Source organism: Phascolarctos cinereus, unplaced genomic scaffold (genome assembly GCF_003287225.1).
Source record: "Phascolarctos cinereus isolate Bilbo 61053 unplaced genomic scaffold, phaCin_HiC Scaffold_4;HRSCAF=312, whole genome shotgun sequence".
Classification (NCBI taxonomy): domain Eukaryota; kingdom Metazoa; phylum Chordata; class Mammalia; order Diprotodontia; family Phascolarctidae; genus Phascolarctos; species Phascolarctos cinereus.
The window spans coordinates 74,426,964-74,446,725 of record NW_027555847.1 but is presented as its reverse complement, the minus strand read 5'-3'; the positions used below and the strand labels follow the sequence as shown (position 1 = coordinate 74,446,725).

Sequence of the window (19,762 nt, the reverse complement as noted above, 5' to 3'; positions counted from 1 at the left end):
ATGGGGAACATCTAGCATGCCATTTACTGGACAGGTGAATGCATGAAGATTGATATACAATAAGAACTGGAAAGGTGGGTAGGAATCAGATTATGAAAGGCTTCAAATTCCAGCTTAAGGGATTCATTCCCACCCACCCCTGAGAAAAATAGGAAGCCATTGAATTTTTTTTTGAGAAGATGGCAACATAGATCTTGATTTTAGGAATGTCAATTTGGCAGCTTATGGATTTGAGAAGGGAGAGACTGAAAGCAGGGAGAAAATTAGGAGACTATTATAATTAGTCAAGTGAGAAGTGATGACAGCCTGATCTAGAGTAGAAACTGTGTGAATGGGGAGAAGAGGGTAGATATGAGAGGTTCCAGTGGTAGCATTAGCAAGCCTTGGCAACTGACTGACTGCACGTATTGAGGAAAAGGGAAGAGTTAAAGATGCCCTCAAGGTTGTGAACTTGGGTGACTGCCATCTCTAGAAATAAGAAGTTTAGTGGATGGCTGATTTTGGTTTTGATTTGCACATTGTCAAGTTGTTCTCCAAAGTGTTTGCAGCCATCTAACATTTCGCCAACAATATATTCAAGCACCTGTCTCCCCATCTGCCAAAATTGGACTTTTCCATATGTGTATGAAAAATATATCATCACATATATATGTTTGCATGCGCATGTAGCACATATATAACATATCTATTATATATATAATGTATGCATATATATTTGCCATTCTAATGGTGGCAAGGTGGTATATCAAGGTTGTTTTGATTTGTGTTTCTCTGAATTCAAGTATTTTTAATCAATAATTTGTACAATTCAACAAATATGTATTATAGCGTACAGATCACTGTTCCAGGAACATGAGAGACACAGAAATTCTGAACTTGTAGAGTTCGTAGCTTTCTAATTTTTTTCCTTTATGTGAAGCTTTGAGTAAGGGAAGATCATAGGATTTTAGATTTGGAAAATATCTTAGACATCAACTAGTCTAATCCTCTCAATTTAGAGATGGAAATATTGAGGTCCAGAGAAGTCAAATTACTTACCCAAAGTCACACAGGTTAAGTACTACAATCAAACTTTGAACCTATGTCTTCAAGCAAGATTCCTTGTATTGGGTTTTATTAAGTTACGCTAAAGTTGTTTGAAGAATACTTTTAATTTTTCACTTCACTCCCAGATCAACTCACTCTCTGGATTTCTTTATCCCTTTACCAGTAGCCCTGAACCTCTTGAGATGCCTGTACTTCGGGACCTGTCTTTTTATTGATGAGTTCCTTGCCCAGACCACAATTTCATGAAAGGCCCAAGCCATGTTCACCTCACTCTTGCTCAACTCTTTCTCTGGACTTCTGCACCTCTTGGTGAGCTGGAGCCTTGACTCAGAATGGGTACCCTCCTCTGCCCCTCTCCTTTTCAGCTGTTCTCTATGTATGGTCTTTCCTTGTGAGAAAGTAAACTCCGTGATGATGCAGACTATCTCGTTGGCTTGTGTTTCCCCAGGGCCTAGCACACTGCCCAGTACATACTAAGTCCTTAATAAATAAATAAATGCCTGTTTCTCTTCTCTCTCTCCCAGAATAAGAAGGTAGTTTAACATCCCCCAAATAAGGGACAGTTCCATTCCCTACCCTTCAGGTCTAACTCTCTACCAAAGCCAAGAGATTCACTTTTCACTTTCTCCAACTTTCTACTCTTTGCCTTAGGGTGTTGTTTTTTTTTTTTTTAAACACCTGGAGCGCCCTCTGTTGACCAAAATATACACTGCGTCAGCTGAAGAGCAAAACCAATAATGACGAAATCATAAAACACCAACGTTAGTGTCAAAACCAGTCGTAGAACATCAAGAGGGAAAAGGGGAAGTGGAGGCTTTAGAATGGACACCACATTTTACGGGATGTAAGTGCAAAAGTTTTGCCCACCAGAAAGGACATGCAGGTTTCATTTTTATTCTGCTAATAATTTATATGGCTGCTTAGTTATTTGATAATAACAATAATGATAATAAGTATCTATATTATCTTTGAAGGTTTGCAAATCACTTTACAAATATTATCTCATTTGACCCTCATAACAGCCCTGGGAGGTACATGCTATTATTATTCCCATTTTACAGAAGAAGAAATGGAGGCTGAGATTCAATGACTTGCTCAGGATATAGTTGGTATGGGTAGGAGTTGGAGGGGATAAGAAGGGGGATCCCAGGATAATAGACTGAGAGCTAGAAGAAATTGCAGAGGCCAAAACCTTCATTTTACAAATGAGGAAACCAAGGCCCGGTAAGAGTGATTTGCCCAAGGTTATATTGATTAGTAAACAACAGAGGTCCTCTGAGGCCAGAGCCACTGTGCATTCCCCTATACTACGCTGAGGTCCTAGGTCTTGAGTCCCAACAGGAGTCAGTTAGCTTCATACAGACTGTACCCCTCACTCTGAGTGGCTGTTTGGTAAATGGTCATGAAGGAGCATCTAGACAAGAAGTATGAAGGAAGATAGGAGCCCCAGAAATCAACGGCCCCTCCTTGACATGTCTGGATCCTTAGTGGGTCCTGCTTTGTCTCATTCATTAGGCCAGACCAGGTGGATCAGGGTTAGCCTTAGGCAAAACTATAAAGAATGAAACAATCATAGTAACAGCTATCATTTATATGTATTTTTAGGATTTGCACAGTACTTCATATCCATTTATCTAATTTAATGGGAGCATGGGAGTACTAGAAACTGAGTCTAGTCCACGGGTGGGAAACCTGCAGACTCGAGGCCCCGTATGGCTCTCTAGGTCCTCAAGTACAGCCTTTTGACTGAATCCAAACTTCACCCAATAAATTCCCCTTAATTAGAGGATTTGTTCTGTAAAACCTGGACTCAGCCAAAGGGCTGCACCCAAGGACCTAGAAGGCCCCATGTGGCCTTGAGGCCACAGCCTCTCCACCCTTGGTCTAATCCTAATCCTTCTAAATACATGACTCTGGGCAAATCACTTAACAAGTTCTCTGGATCTCAATTTCTCCATCTGTAAAATGAGGGGGTTAGAGTAATCCTTTAAGGTTCACCTTCTAGCTCTAATAGTCTATGATTCCTCAGTGCTGCACCTCCCCATTCCCAGGGAGTTCGTGAGACTAGTATGTCTCCTAGGATTGGTGTCTTAGTAGGCCCTTTGCCCAAGCACTCACATTTTAAAAATAAGGCTGGATAAGGTAATGACGCTCTGAAGGTGTCAGACCCCTTGGCACCTGGGAAGAAGAGCATTTGGGGAGCACAGGAGCCTTTGCAGCAGCCTTAACATCATACCACATTCTTATGGCTGGTTCTTGGATTATATTTTTAGCTGTTTGTTCTCAGTAAATTTTTAAAAAATAACTTCATCATACATTTGCCAATGTCATTATTTGTGTTCTCTCCTTCCTCATTTTTTCTTGTATTATATGTGTGACCATGTGTGACAGGCCTAACCTCTTCTGAGCCTCCTCAGTTGCCATAACTGTAAAATGGGAATAATATCCGTAGTATTTCTTGCACAAGGTTGCTATGAGGCTTGAATTGGACACTGTACGTAATGTGCTTTGCCCATTTTTAAGGACTGTGTAAAGGCAATTATTACTATTAGTGTTATTATTATATGTTGCTCCTAATCCCTGCAGTCTCAATGTAAGCTCCTTGAGGGAAGGCACTGCTTGCTTTTTTGTCTTTGCAACTAGCACTATGCCTTGTACCCAGTCGGTACTTTATAACTGCTTGTGGGATTCAATCATCATTTACCCTAGAATTGCTTGACTGTGTAGCAGTGATATACTGGCAACTGCTTGTTTCTCTTAAGCATCTTACAATCCGGGGGAAAGTAGAAATATGAAAAAATGAAGACATGTAGCTCTCTATATACATTAGCAGCCTCAGCAGAGGAGTCCAAGGCATGTTTAAAACATATTCTTGGTTGGTTTCTCTAATTTGGCATTTCAAGCTCTTCAGAATCTGGCCTCAACCCACCTTTCAAGCCTAATAATCCACGCTATGGTCCAGGCAAACTGGACTTCTTCACGAGAATTATACCCAACGCCCAACACTCTTATCTACTAACCCCTGTACCTTGGCACTCTCCCCTATACCCTGAATGCGTTCTCTCCCCACTTGTTTCTCAGAATCTCTAGTTTCCTTCAAAAGTCAGTTCAAGCGCTACCTTCTATGTGAAGCTTTTAATGTTCCTCCTCCACCGCCATCACTTTTTATTTTTTATATATCTGTGTGTGCATGTGTGTGTGTGATATCTCCTTTGATTGGAGGACAAGTTTCTTAAGGAAGAGTATGAAATGCTTCCCTTTTGCCTATATATACCCAATGCTTAATATAGTGCCTAATAATGCTTATTAATACCTGTTAACTGAATGATGGAAGAAGTGGGGATCAATTTCCTAAAGAGAAGACACGGAGATGGACTGAAGTGGTAACCAGCTTCTCTCATAAGCAAATATGCATTCATTTACTGATATTTTATAAAACTGGGGAAGAGGCCATCCTTTAGTGGAAATGCATAATTCAAAACATGCTATAACTGAGCCCCACATAACAGAGATGTTAGGTATAATGGATTTTCTTGGAAAAACCACAGTAAATTGTTGATGAATTCACATCAATGAGGAACCTTTGTCTTCTATGAAAACCAAAGTGGGTCAAGTGTTTGGAAAATTTTAAAATGGAAGATGTAATCATGACTAATCATAACTTAAGGTCATCATCCCACTGCTGTCTGTTCCCAAACAACTTTGACAATGGGAAGCTACCTATAATCATGTTTATAAAGTGAAGAGGGAGTAAATATGTCCAGTCAAACTGTAGCCCAGAAATGTGGGCCAGTGATTGTGAATACAGGCACTCCCTTCTGGCTGCTTCCATCTCCCATTCATTCTCTAACCTTATGAGTGAATGGGTTCTAGCTTCAGGCTTCCTGAAACATGGAAAGCATCCAAAAATGGGGTTTTGGAGATCCTCAAGTTCAAAGCTCTCCTTTTACGGGTGAGGAAAATGAAGCCCATAAAGATTTAGTCATTTACCCAAGGTTGCACACCTGTTAGTAAATAGCAGAGTCAGGATTCAAATCCAGATCCTGACTCCAAATTCAGTGCACTTACTATACCACACTGCCTCCCCTGGGAATAAGGGCTAGATTAATTAGCAAAAGAGATTTTTTTAAAAAAAGTCAGCTTAAAATAAAAAGTCAAGCAATGGGTCTCTTTTCTACAATGCTACTAAGCTGTAGAAAATCTTTGGAAAGACAGCAAGAAATATCGCACTTTTTTTTTTTTTAGTTTTTGGGCAATTGGGGTTAAGTGACCTGCCCAGAGTCACACAGCTAGTGTCAAGTGTTTGGTCTGAGTCGGGATTTGAACTCAGGTCCTCCTGACTTCAGGGCCAGTGCTCTATCCATCGCGCCACCTAGCTGCCCCCAATATTGCACACTTTTGAGTGCAACTACTAATGTGTTATCATTGTTCAGTCCTTTCAGTAGTGTCCAACCCTCCATGACCCCATTTAGGATTTTTTTGGCAAAGATCCTGGAGTGGTTTGCCATTTCTTTCTCCAGCTCATTTTACAGATGAGAAACTGAGGCAAACAGGGTTAAGTGACTTGCCAAGAGCTATTAAGTGTCTGACGCTGAATTTGAACTCAGGAGGACGAGCCTTTCTGACTCCAAACCCAGAGCTCCATCCACTGAGCTACCTACCATTGCTAGGCATCAATCAACAGAAGTACTTAAGCAGTATGAGATGTGGGGGGTGGGGGGTGGCAGAGCTCTACCTCAGAAGTCAGCAAGTCTTCACTTTTAGTCCTTTAACTAATCATGAGTAGATCACATAACATATATGAACCTCACTTTTCTTACTTGTAAAATAGGGGAGAGTTTAGCTTGTTAGACCAATGACCTTTTCCCCACACAGCTATAAGATTCTGTGGCTATTCTTTCCAGGTCCCACTAACTTGAATTTTATCTGCCTTTAGGACAGCCTCCTTCACTGCAAGGTAATAGAGGAGTTGTTAAACTTGATGCTTAATCATTTCCCATCATAGCCACTATCTGTATCACAAAAAAGGGGGGAGGTTAAAAGGGTAAGGATTTGGAGAAATAACTGAAATTGTACAGAGATTTGAAAAGTAAAATAGGGCTCCAAGCAAACTGACATCACTGAATCATTTTATCAATTAAGAAGACTTGGGTATGAGTTGAGTAATGTTATTCACAGACTGCAAGCAAACCAATTAAAGACTGAACTGTCCATCTGTTGGTAATTGACACTCAGGAATTCTATCTCTGTAACATATCTAGTAATGATGAAGAAAGAAGGTTTAGAAACAATTCCAATATCACATTTCTACTCAATAGGTTGCTTTTTCAGGACTGAAATTTCATAAATCAATGTTAAGAGGTTAAAAAAGTCAAACTTCAAATAGAGATCAGAAGGTGACTTATTTCCATCTTACACACACACACACACACACACACACACACACACACACACACACTCTAAACCAAGACCTGGAATAGTTAAGGCAATGAGTCCAGTCCTACAGATAAAGATGTACCAGTAGGCCCTTTGGTTTTGGCCTAAGAGATCCTGAAAAGGTAAAAGAGGGCTGGTGATTTATGCATTCAACTAACATTTGCTTTCTTTTCTGTTCAATATCCCTTCTCCATCTTTCTAAGCCCCCTTTTATTGGCTAGTGTCTATGCCCCCAAAAAAGGAAAGCAAACATGCATTTTGTCAGATGGAATCACTGTAAAATCAAGTATCCTTTTCTATCTGTTCAAGTGGGGAGAAAAGTTAGTCCTGGGTTCACTCTAACTAGTTGTGGTCATTTAACTTCTCTGTGCCTCAACTTCCTCATCTGTAAAATGGAGTTGGACTCAATGACCTCTAACACCCCTTTTAGCTTTAAAGCTATAATTCTATGGTTGATTAATTAGCAACTTTCATGGCATTTTAAGAAGTATTATTAAACTTGATGTAATCAATATTTATTAAGCGCCTACTATGTGTCAGGTACTGTTAAGCACTGGGGATACAAAAAGAGGCAAAAGACAGTTTTTGCCCACAAGAAACTCACAATCTAAGGGGGGAGACAAAAAATATTTACAGAGCAAGTTATATTACAGGATAAATAGGAAATAATGAACAGAGAGAAGGCACTAGAATTAAGAGGGGTTGGGAAAGACTTCCTGTAAAAGGTGCGATTTTAATTGGGACTTAAAAGAAGCTAGGAAGGTCAGGAGTCAGAGCAGAGAAGGGAGAACATTCCCAGCATAGGGGACAGCCAGAGAAAATGCCCGGAGTGGTGAGAGGTGTCTTCTTCTTAGAGTAGCCAGGAAGCCAGTGTTACTGGTTCAAGGAGTACTTGGCGAGGAATACAGTGTAAAGAAGACCGGAAAGGTAGGAAAGGGCTAGATTATGAGGGGTGGTGGATGCCAAACACAGCATTTTCTATTTAATCCTCGGATCAAAGAGGGAGCCACTGGAATTAACTGAGTAGAAGAATGACACGATTGGACATGAGCGCTTTATGAAAATCACTTTGGTGGTTAAGTGGCGGATGGATTAGAATGGAGAGTTGAGGCAGGCAGACTCACTGACAGGCCCCTGCAATAATCAAGGTATGAGATGATAAACCAGAGTGGGGTGGGAATGTCAGAAGAGAGAATGGGGCGTATCAGAGAGATGTGGCAAAACTGATATCGACAGATCTTGGCAACAGACTGGATATGTGGGGTGAGAAAGAGAGGAATCAGAATGACTCCTAGGTTGTGAGCCCCAGGGACTGGGAAGCTGGTGTTGCCCTCTATAGGAATAAAGAGAGTAGGAGCGGGGAAGGATTTAGGGGGAAAGACAATGAGCTCTGTTTTGGATGTTTAGTTTAAGGTGACTACTGGACATTGAGATTAAGATGTCTGCAAGGCAGCTGGAGATGAGACATTTGAAGTTAGTAGAGAGTTTGGGACAGGATAGGTGGATTTGAGAATCATCATCACAGAGATGGTAATTAAATCTATGGATGATGATGAGTGCACCAAGCAAAGCAGTACAGAGGGAGAAGAGAAGTGAGCTTAGGACAAAACCCTGTAGGCCATCGATGATTAGAGGGCATGATCAGGATGAGAATCAAGCAAAGGAGACCGAGAAGAAGCAGTCAGACAGTTAGGAGATCCAGGAGAGAGTGGTGTCCTGAAAACCTAGAAAAAAGAGAGTATCCAGGAGAAGAGAGTAACAGTGTCACTGGCGGCAGAAAAGTCAAGGAGAATGAGGACTGAGAAAAGCCCACTGGATTTGGCAACTAAGAAATCACCTGTAACTCTGGAGAGAGAAGCTTCACTGGAATCAGGACGGAAGCCGAATTGTAAACGGTTAGGAAGAAAGTAAGAGGAAAAGTGGAGGCCCCTGTTGTAGACCAGTCCAGGGTAGGAGAGATTAGGACAGTAGAGGGGATACAAGGATCAACGCAGGGATCAAGGCAATGATGAAGATGGGGGAGATGTGGGCATATTTGCAGACAGTAGGAAATGAGTTTGTAGATACGAAATATCCCTCTGATAAAAGACACTGAAACCTGATCCAGAACTTGGCATTTCGGCAATGGCAAAATCTATCTTTTAATAGTGAGAAGAATGGAATAGAACTTTTAAAACAAGCTCAAAAAAAGAAAAAGAAACACATGTATCAGTTGATTACCAGGTCCCTTAACTGTTTTGTTTTTTTTTATTATCCCAAAATTCTTATTAACATTTTCACTAAGCTTTAGGCTTGAAGAGACAGCATGAAATAGGGGGACAGTATGCTGAGAAGAGAAGGTAATGTCAGTTTCCACATACAAGAAGTTCCAAATTTCTTGTAATAAAATAGCCCCATTAAACTACAGATCTATAGCTAATAACTTTGGAAATTTTCAATTAAATCTACTTCTGTTACTTGGTATTCCATTAAAAGCTGGAAATAAGTATCTTTTAAAAAATATTTCAAGTGAATAGGTGGTACCACATTACAAAACAAGAAATTACCCAGAAGCTGGAGTATAAATTATGTTATCAGGTAAAGGTATAGCCAGAAAAATTCAAAAGAGCTGGTCTCAAAGAGAAAGGGAGGGATCATCAGCTCTGGGGCTCTTTTGGTATCCATACAAATATAGGAAAGGCCTCAGCACACTGGGTGGATCCCACAGTAAATTTATGGGAGGCCATCTACTAGACTTACACAAAATGGTCAGGCATGGATGGGCTGCGATCTGTGTCGTTGGAAGGAACACCTATATAAACGACGAGATCACAGGTCCATTCCTGTATTGGAGCAAGTTTAATATCTTAAGAACCTTTCAGTATTTTGCCTGATAATCAGCAAAAAAAAAAGTTTTAAACATAGAAACCAGATATTAACAGCAGTATAAAATGAATAGCATTGTATTAATGTTTATTTCTAATTACAAGAAACAGAATATCAGTCCCTTATTTGTACAAAAATACCTGAAAGATAGATTACAATTAGGTTCACAAGCCCAAAAGCTATTTACAGTATGAAGCAAAGCATACTGAATAAAGGTTTTGTCTTTAAGTTAATACCTTTTGCATTCCCTGAAAACTTTTCAACTTTATTCCATTTTACAGTTACTACATCTTGCATTGTGACAAATATAATTTACGATAAGCAAGTCTTGCCACTGGAAAGGTGCATTGATTGGTCAAACTGTCAGGTATTTATTTAGTGCAGAAAAGATAAGACAAAACATCTAAACTGAGGCACGTGTTTCTTCAAGGTTTAACAAATAAAAGCTTTCTGTACTTTAACACCTGGTGTAACATAACTACTAACTTTATTACCAAAACCGTTTGGCATTTTACTTCTCGACATATTCAAGATTGCTACATGAAGTTTTCATTTAGAAATAAAAATCACAGGCAAAGACAAAAAAAAAAATTCAACAGGTTCCAAAACAACCCTGAGCGTCCCCTTTACATTCATGTCATTTAAATACAAAAATAAAAGTCAAATGTCCTTCAGTCCTTGGTTTGCTAAGCTGGAACCCAGCTGATTCTACTGGATTTGTTGGTTTGTTTGTTTGTTATAGGGTGGTACTCTCTCAGTGACCCAGCACAATGGGAAGTGGAAAGTGAGCTGTGAGCTGGTACAGTAAGCTTGTGACCACTCTGAGACTGGTTACTTTCTCAAACAGTTCACTTAGGCTGGAAAAGTACAAAAGACTAAGTCAACCAGCTACATATGTACAAAATTGTGATTCATAGTCCAACTTTTATTTATCTCTGTTTAAATAAAATGCAAGTTTATAAATACAAAACACTGCAAATACTAGCTGTCTCCTGGTGGTGGGTGGGGTGGAGGGGGGAAATGCATTATTGGAACCAATCTATGTAAACAGAAAAGAAATCTTATAGCCAAAAAACCGAAAAAAGGTTTATTTCAATCCACCAAATAGAAAAGTTTATAATAGCTGTGTCTTCCCCCCAAAGTGAGGCTGAATCAGGCATGCAAAGTGAAGTTGGAAATATGAACAGTTATTAGCCAAATTTCTGATTGTTTGAAAAGAGTGGCTAAAAAGAAAAAAAAAAGGCAGGAAAATGCAGTTCCATATTGCAGTTGAAAAACACATTTTGCTAAAAAAAAATCTCCATTTTCTAAATAGACATTTCATGGAAAATACTAGAATGTGATCTGTAAACTAAAATACAGTGTTTCTATACCATCGACATAGTTATAGCTGATATGTATTACTTAAGCTTGTTACATTTTTGTCTTAAACTACTGTCAAAGCTATATATGACGACCAAAGAGCAGAATGAAATGGTTTTTTCCTTCAGCAGAGAGGATTTTTAAAGCAATCCAGTGGCTAACATCAATCAGGGAGCCGGTCCGCATTCTCACTGCTGTGTTAAAAGAAAACTATTTTGTTCACCACAGTAGTCTGAACACCCTTTCAAGTAAGCACTTTCCAATCTGCAGAGAAAAGGGGAAATGGCTATTTTCATGCCTGGTTTCTATGTTCGGGGTAAGAGGCAAGGACTGAGAGATGTGGGATGGAAAATCGGGAAAGACCGTAGCCACTGTCTTTCAGGCTCATCAGAAAAAAGGAAAACCAATATTGTGTTATGACTGAAGAGTCAATTTAAACATTTACGACGAAGCAATTCTGATCATAAGCCAGTAGTAAAGTAGACTCTGAATCGGCTTGCAGTCAGCTGGCTTACGTGTGTGTGTGTGTGTGTGTGTGTGTGTGTGTTCCTTTCAGCAGGATGGAGGTCACAAGGTCAAAAACCTCTTAAATGTCAGGTTGAGTCTGTGTCCATTCTGTTGTTTGTGTATGTTTCTCACCATGGAGACATTCAGGACACTCACTGCAGTAAACAAAATAGGAGCCATTTTTCTTTTAAACTCCTGCAACTCTACCCATGGCAGGGGCTTGGGCTGCATTCTGTAGCATCATTTAGCCTTTCAACAGGCTGATGGTGGTAATAGGGTGGTGTTTCTGAAAGAAACTAAAGACCACGGAGGACATAAAGCTAAAGGAAAAAAGGCTGATCATTTGTCCTAATAAGCACACGATCAGCACTGGTGATTTTTCATAGAAACCAGCCAGCATGGTCATTCAGTTGTGATTGTGTAATGGTGAATTTCCTAGAGAATAAAAACTATTTGATTGGGGGGAAAATATAACACACATGTTAACAACAAAAGGTTCAAACATTTGTGCATAGAAATTGGATGACTAGACTGGGGTCTCATGACTGAGTCAATTAATTATGCTACACGTATACCAGTCATTTCCCTAAGGATGAAAACCTCATAAATGATTTTCAAAGTCCACTGGGTTGGTGGAGTTATAGTTTTAGAACTGAATTCACACTGCTTCAATCAACTGAGAGCAGAAATTGCCCTTGCAGAAATGCTGAGACCCAACACTTTAGGTCTTCTAATTCTGACAGGTGGAGACTTTTTAGCTCCTGCATGAATTGAAAAGCCACATCATGTCCTAATATAGGCTGTATACAATATCCAAAACAAAGTAGGAGTGCAAAAAAAAAAAGTGATCAATACAAAAAAAGTAAACACACCAGTTTTAATTGTCAAGATTATTCCAGGGCAAGAGTCCTTTTCCAATGATTTCTCTTCAGAACCTGTTCCTGTTAAGTGGCCCAGTCAAGATGATCATTCCAGTTTAGTCTCAAATTTGCACACAATTCTACATGCCTTCCTGTATTTGGCAAGGGGAGGAAGGTGTGCTGGGATACTCATCAGCAGATCATTCTTAGGTGTTGGACAAACCAGGAGGATCTTGGTCTGTTGGCACCCACTGAATCCATCCCTTTGAGAGTCTTGAGGTGCAGAACAGAATTTTTAAACCAATTTACAGACCTGCTCATTCATTCCAGTGTTAACTTTCTCTTAGTTATTCCTCTAGCAAATCCAGTCTTCAACCAAGAGCCAAATTCAAGGTCATAAGGCCACTCTGATACAGTGATGTTTGAGTTTGCAAGGCAAAACTCCTTTGTTTAGCTGGTAGAACTCAACAAGTTGGATCAGATCGGTGAATTTGGTATTTCCATCATCAAGGCTGAAGAACATCTGTCCCTCGTCCTCACACTATAGGAACAAAAACACCTTCAACATTAGATAGCACAACCCAAAAAATCTACTGCAATTTAAAAAAGCCCAGAATTCTATGGTAAATTAGTCTTTATTTCAGAAAATAGTACAAATGAATTGCATGGCAAAATAGTAGGGGGCATCACAGTAAGGTAGAAAATTAAACTAAAGCTCAAAGAGTATATATAGTCATGGCTTGGTCTACCAAGCAGCCATGTTGAGGATTCCAAGGAACTGAGGATGAGAAATCCAAGGAAGGACAAAGAGACAGATTCTACCAACTCTTTGAGGACACCTACTAAGCCAGTGATGGAATAGAACTGGGGTCTTGGGAGAACATATGCAGTTTCTAAGGCTAAGATCCTACTTTCGATTGTTTAGCCAAGTGCCCACAAAAGCTTCCTCTTCTCAGCAGCATAGTGATTTCCCCCTTGACTTAAAGCTCTTAGTTTTATAGCTTGCCTTTTCTTAGTTCCTGGGAGTGGGGTGGTTCCCTCCATCTCCCCCTTTATTCAAGGAAACACAGCACAGCATATAGTGCAAAGAAGTCTTGAATTTGGAATCTGAATCCTAGCTCGACTACTTTCTCCCTGTATGACTTGCGACAAGTCACTTTAACTTTCTTTGACCTCAGTTTCCTGATTTGTAAAATGAAAAAAGTAGACTAGAGAGCCATAAAGCTTCTAGGATCCAGATGAAAAACAGAAAATTGCACAGAATGTGGGCCAGCTGCCACTGTTACAAAAATGTTCAAGGCTTGTGTATTTAAACACAGAACCGCTCCTTAATTCTAAGCGCACAGCTGCGGCCAGAAGCACCTTTTGCAGACTCTAAGCACAGGCTACAATCTTTTTTCCCCACCCCCAGTGACCCCTGTAATGACTCACACCTCTGTAATTTCCAAAGTTGACATTACAAAGCACACCCATGGGCTAATAAAGAAAACTTGGCAGGACTCTGTTTGCTTTCCAAAGCTGAGGGACCTATGTGCATAAACTCAGAGATCCTAAGTAGACATGATGTGTGGACTACCAGCGTCACTGACTGTACCCATTATTGTATACATGTCAGAAATAAAGCATGTCTACTCTTGACTTTGCCAATTTAATGATATCATACAATGTCACACTCCTATAGTGGCTTTAAGGTTTACTAAGTGCTTTTACTAGGTGCGACAGGTAGTACTAATATCATTATGATACCCATTTTGCATTTGAGAAAACTGATATGAAGTGACTTGGCCAAGTCCACATAGCAATAATTCATTAGTTTGCTAATTACTCTTTCTGGATCCGGCACTATCACATAATCAGACACAAATCCTCTGGGTATACAGAATGGAAAATTATTTTATTAAGTGGCATAAGAATTGCTTTGTTTTATTTTTTGACTTGATGTGGAGACAAGTACAGGGAAGTTAAGTCCTATGAAAGTCAAGCTTACAGAAACTGACACATAATTGGTCAAAATAAGTATCTAATAATTCCTTTACTTCTTCCTCATTTGTTTTTTTTTGGGGGGGGGAGGGCAACTGGTGTTAAGTGACTTGCCCAGGGTCACACAGCTAATAAGTGTCAAGTGTTTGGTCTGAGGCCGGATTTGAACTCAGGTCCTCCTGACTTCAGGGCCAGTGCTCTGTCCACTGCGCTACCTAGCTGCACCACTTCTTCCTCATTTGTGGTGAATTCTCCTCTTTCATTTTTATTACCTGTAGTTTATTTTTTCTTTCATTTAAAAAAAAGCAAATTAGTTAATTTATCTATTTTATTTTTTAAAAAAAGCTTATTTTTCTTTAATTCTTTTTTTTTGCCTTCTATTTTGTTAATCTCTTCCAGATTTTTCTAGAAAAAGCTGTATGAGGTCTCTACGCTTTCCCAAAAAAGAGGCTCTAGTTACTATGCTATTAACTTCCTCTGGAACCAGCTTGACTTTCAGGCCTAAGCATAAGGCTTACTCAATAAAACTTGATCAAAGGGGCAGGACCTGGCCTGACCAACTAGCATCCCCCTTCTAGTAAGGTTGGGCCGAAGCTAACAAGACAGCCTTTCCACCCAGATTTCAACAAGTGCCTTTTGGGGTAGGAGAGCCCCGTGTACCACCTGTAGAACTGTATTTACATAATTATTGACAAGACAGGGGAAAATGAAGTAGATATGCTGTCTGGTCTTTTCCGAAACATACCAAGTTACCCTGCATTTGCTTTTTTACCCTCAATGCATTGAGAAACGCAGTAATTAATTTGGGATTTAACCTCATTACAAAAATCAGCCACTGAACTCCCTGTGGTTCAACTGTATATCACCGTAGTCCCTCAGGCACTGTACCAGTGACACAAGTTGGTACCAGAGAGTATTGCAACTGTAATAAACACTCAGATGTATTTGGTATCTGCAAAAGGCTACTAGAAATAACAAGTGGACCACCCCTAGTGACAAACAGTACATTCCTCACCAAAAAACTACTGTCTCCACCCAATCCCTCCTGCCCCAACTGCAGATACCACTCTCCACTGCCTGGACCTTCCCCAGCACAGAGACTGCCTTCATTCTATTCCCAAAATTCACAGCCCCAAGCCCTTTTGGAGCTCAAAGATTCAAGGCCTAAGGTTCATTCCAGCTCTAACATTCTAATATTCTGGCTGTGTGTGCTGTCAAGGCAGATGACAACTTTGTCTATTATGACTGGTCAGTAAGAGGAAGGGGTGCGTGAGGAAGGGAACTGAAGGAGTCCTATTAGGAGGCCTCCACTTCTCAGTAAAGCTCATCTTCTGAGTGAAGAGGCAGAGGTGAAACATCAACACACGTCATGGTACTTCACTTTTCTAGTTTGCAATTTTAAAATTATGTTGAAAATTAAAGATAAAAAACCTGGTGAAATTAAGGTATATAGAAAGCAAAAGATTATAAAAATCATCAGGCAAAATCTATACTTACAGGTAATATCTGGAAATTTTTGATTTTCTGGTGATGGCACAGTGTGAGTACAAATGCCTTTGGATTACTCTGGCTGTCACGAAGGAGGAAGAGCCTGAGGAAAGTACAAGAATGAGTTCATAGTAGATATAAAAACAGTAAAAATCCTTAGTTCTAAATCATAATAAAATGCTACCCTTGGGAGTCAGAAAACCCTAGGTTCAAATTCTGTCTCTCACCCTTATTAGTTGTGTGACTCTGAGTAACAATAATAATAATAATAATAATAACATCATAATAACAATAATAATGATGATGATGATGATGATGATAACTAGCGTTTATATAGTGGTTTTAAGATTTGCAAAGTGCTTTATACTAATATTATCTCATTTTATCTTTATAAGAACCCTGGGAAGTAGATGCAATTATTATCCCCATTTTACAGGAGAGAAAACTGAGGCAGAAGTTAAATGGCTTGTCGAGGTACATACAGCTAGAAAATATCTGAGGTCAAATTTGAATTCAGGTCTTCCTGACTCCAGCTGTGACCCTCTATACCACTCTAGCACTCTGGTCCACTACACCACATAATTGCCTCTCTTATGATGAGTTAAAAGTAAATTCTTATCCCTTGTTGAGAGCCGGTTCTTAGCCGGTTCTTATACAACTAAAGGGAAGACTCTTTCCTAACTATGAAGTTGAAATCTGGGACCTAGAGATCAGATCAGCAGTTTTGTCTCTACTCCCTGTGCCCTTGTACTTATAACCCAAAGCCAGAAGGTAGGAAAAAACAAAACAAAACAAAACAAAACAAAAACAAACAAACCCTAACTTATATTCTTGTGATGATCCATCAACACTCTGTCCCCCATAAGATACTAACTCTGAGAAATGGTCTAGACTTAGACCTTAACAAAAGGATTTGTTCTGTAAAACCTGGACTCAGTCAAAAGGCTACACTCAGTTAAAAGGACCTAGAAGGCCACATGTGGCCTCAAGGCTGCAGGTTCCCCACCCTGTCTAGGCCATCAGGGCTGTGGGACACAGTAAAGCTAACATGAGTTTTATCTGCCTCAACGGTACTATGCTGTCACCTACTATTTATCATTCAGTTTTTCTTATAGTCGATGTCACAACTTACATTAGGACTGGTGATTCTGAGGTTCAATTTCAATGACAATTCTAAGACAGGTCAATTCATTAAATATATGAAACAGGGCTAGTGTAAAGCTCTCACACTTGGATGAAAACATCTAATGGGAGCAAGAATTATATGAAGTTTGCTTCTCCTCCAATCAATCAATTAAGATATTTCAAGAACTTTACCCAAACACTTGGAGAAAGGAGTTAAACCCTGGTTCTCCTCATTTCAAAGCCCAGCACTCTATCCATTATGCTATGTTGCCTCTTTAGAGACTGCAGTACAAAAACCAAACATTACACTAAAATTTACACAGAAAAAAAAATTACCATTAAATTAAGCTTTCTACCAAACAGTTGACTGAGTAGAGTAGATGCAGTCAAATCATCAGGGTGGATGGATGGTCCAAAACAACTCATCACAGTAAAATAAAATCAGAATGACAGGGAATTCCTTTTCTAGGGACTAGATACCGCAGAATGCTTGAAGATAAGCAGTCAGTATCCTGTCTAAACCAAACTATCCAGTCCAATGATCTAGTCTTTTTCTGCCTACCAGCCAGGTGGCACAGTAGATAAGAGAGCACTGGGCTTGGAGTCAAGAAGACCTGGATTCAAATCTGGCCTCAGACACATATTTATACTATGTGACTTTGGGCAAGTCACTTATTCTCTGTTTGCCTCAGTTTCTCATTTGTAGAATGGGGCATAATAATAGTACCTACCTCCCACAGTCATTGTAAGGATCAAATGAGATAATAATTGTAAACTATTTAGTATAGTGCCTAGCACACAGTAGGTGCTATATAAATGATAGCTATTATTATCACTACCATTCCATTTGCTAGTCACAATCATTTGTTTCAGAATTTCTATTGGCATTCAATTGAATTGTTTTCTTACCCATCCACAAGCCCCTGTTGTTTAATAATCCTATGGGATTCTTCCCGAGAAATCCTTCCATGAAACCAGTTTTGTGTCCTATGGATCACTGTTTGAGAGAACGAGAAAGTATGAGTTAAGGTTTCTGTTTTTATTGTCCAGACTATTAACGTACTTGATGAAACTACAGTACAACTTAATATGTCTGAAATGGCATTTGCCATTTTACCACCATTCCCATAAACTATCCCACTTCCCAACTTTGTATGATCACAGGATCACAGATTAAGAGCTGGAAGGGTCTTTAAAGGTCATTGAGACCAGAGATGGAATACAACTGAACCAGATTAAAATGTAATTGCGAAAGGCTTAACAAAATAAATAAAAATACAATACAACACAGATGATGCTAATTTGTGGTTTTCTAAGTCAATGTAGAGATATATATATATATGCCCCCATATAACCACTGCCCTGCTTTAAGCCCTCATCATCTCTCTGGGTGTCCCTGCCTTCAATCTCTCCCCTCCCCTATTAGTGCTCCACACATCCGCCAAAAGGATGTTCCAAAAGTGAGAGTCTGACCTTGTCACCTCCCAGCTCAAGAAATTCTGATGGCTCCCACTTGGCATTCAAAGCCCTTCACAGTCGGGGTCCAGCCTACCTTCTGCTAAGCTCATTGTACACTACTCCGCTCCTCAGGAGACATTTGATGAAACAGTCTCCTTAATAGGCCCCTAGCTGACATTTCATTACCCATCTCCATGGCTTTGCAGGGGCTGTAACCCATGCTCGGAATGCACTAGTATCTTGCAGAATCCTTGGCTACTTTAATTGTTCAGCTCAAAGAAGAACCCTTATCCAAGGTTTAATCTGATCCCTTCAGTTGCTGGTACCCTCATTCTACCATAAGAAGACCATATATTTCACTTTATATACACTCTGCATTTGTTTACTTTTTGCACCTGTAATTTCCACCTTCATATTATAAATTACAGAAAAAGCAGCAGTCTGAAATAGTCAGTGCACACCCTTGGAGGAAAGGGACTGTTTCATATTTGTCTTTATACTCCTCCATCACCTAGTTCAATGTCCAGCACATACTGATGGCCAAGCATCTTACCAAGCACCTTTGTTCCAGGCACTAAGGACACAGACACAGAAATATCCTCTCCCCTGAGAGGGCTTAGGGACGACTTGTACATACATGAGCACAGACAGAAAATTTTCAAGGAAATTTTTTTGGTAAGTGGAGATGGCATGGAAATAGCAGGTATCAGAAAGCAATTGTTCTTGAAGTAACCGTTCCATCTCAGAACTTGTGACCCAAAAGGGAAGAAGTAGGTGGTTAGCAGAACTTAATATGTTACTTGAATTGGGTGAAATTAATTCCTATAGTCCAACTCCTGGAGTGTAAGATGGGCAAGCGTGGAAGCATTACAGGATTTTAGTCCTGGAAAGGACCTTAGAGATCGCCCTCATGTTAGACATAAGGAAAACTGAGGCCCCAAGAAGTATCATGACTGATTTGCCCATGGTCACCCAGCAGTGAGTAGCAGAGCCCTAAACTTCTATGAAGCCAAATCTAGCATTCTTCTAGTAAATCAAATAGCCTTTGTGAATAGCACTTTTCCAAATAAGCAAATAAGTCAGTCACCCATTTGACATCCCACATTTACCTGTGCTTAGCGTAGAAGGGTGGAGGGGACTTTGGCTACCTAAGACATTCATCCTTGTGCTTCGTTTCTGCAAAAGAAACCAAATTCCCTCAATTAATACTTAAGACCAAATAGGTGACTCATGACATGCAACCCTGATACAATCCAACAAGAGGGGCTGGAAAATCTGGAAAAAAGGAAATGCCTCAGAATATGCAGATTTTGAAGAGGTGATGAGATGAGTACACAACCTACCAATGGCCCTTAACCTTCTGTAACTGAAAGGAAACAAGGGTCCTGTGTGGACTGAGCTGGACACTTCATTTCACAAGAGATCGGTGGTGACGTGTGTGTGTGTGTGTGTGTGTGTGTGTGTGTGTGTGTGTGTGTGTGTGTGTGTGTGTTTAAGTCTATTTCCAATTCTGTCAATGTGGATAAAGAGGCTCTCCTTGTCTTTCAGAGAATGCCCTTGCTGGTAATGTCTGGGATGACCAATGACCACCAGCAGAAGAGTATGAGGATAAGGTACTCTACCCATTGTGTAGA

The 19,762-nt window shown here is 39.9% G+C and overlaps 1 protein-coding gene across 6 annotated transcripts in view; it reads right to left on the bottom strand.

Moving 5' to 3' along the window:
- Positions 1-9,409: 9,409 nt before the first annotated feature.
- The window catches only part of GRB10 (growth factor receptor bound protein 10), a 284,264-nt gene continuing 273,911 nt past the window's right edge, over positions 9,410-19,762 (bottom strand). For all 6 annotated transcript variants that reach the window (XM_020981302.2, XM_078152260.1, XM_078152261.1 and 3 more), the window contains 4 exons: positions 19,238-19,304; positions 17,580-17,667; positions 15,555-15,648; positions 9,410-12,618 (listed from right to left, as the gene is read on the bottom strand). In XM_020981302.2, coding sequence (XP_020836961.1) covers positions 12,472-12,618; positions 15,555-15,648; positions 17,580-17,667; positions 19,238-19,304 — 396 coding nt within the window. In that variant the 3' untranslated portion in view covers positions 9,410-12,471. The remainder of the gene's footprint in view (positions 12,619-15,554; positions 15,649-17,579; positions 17,668-19,237; positions 19,305-19,762) is intronic.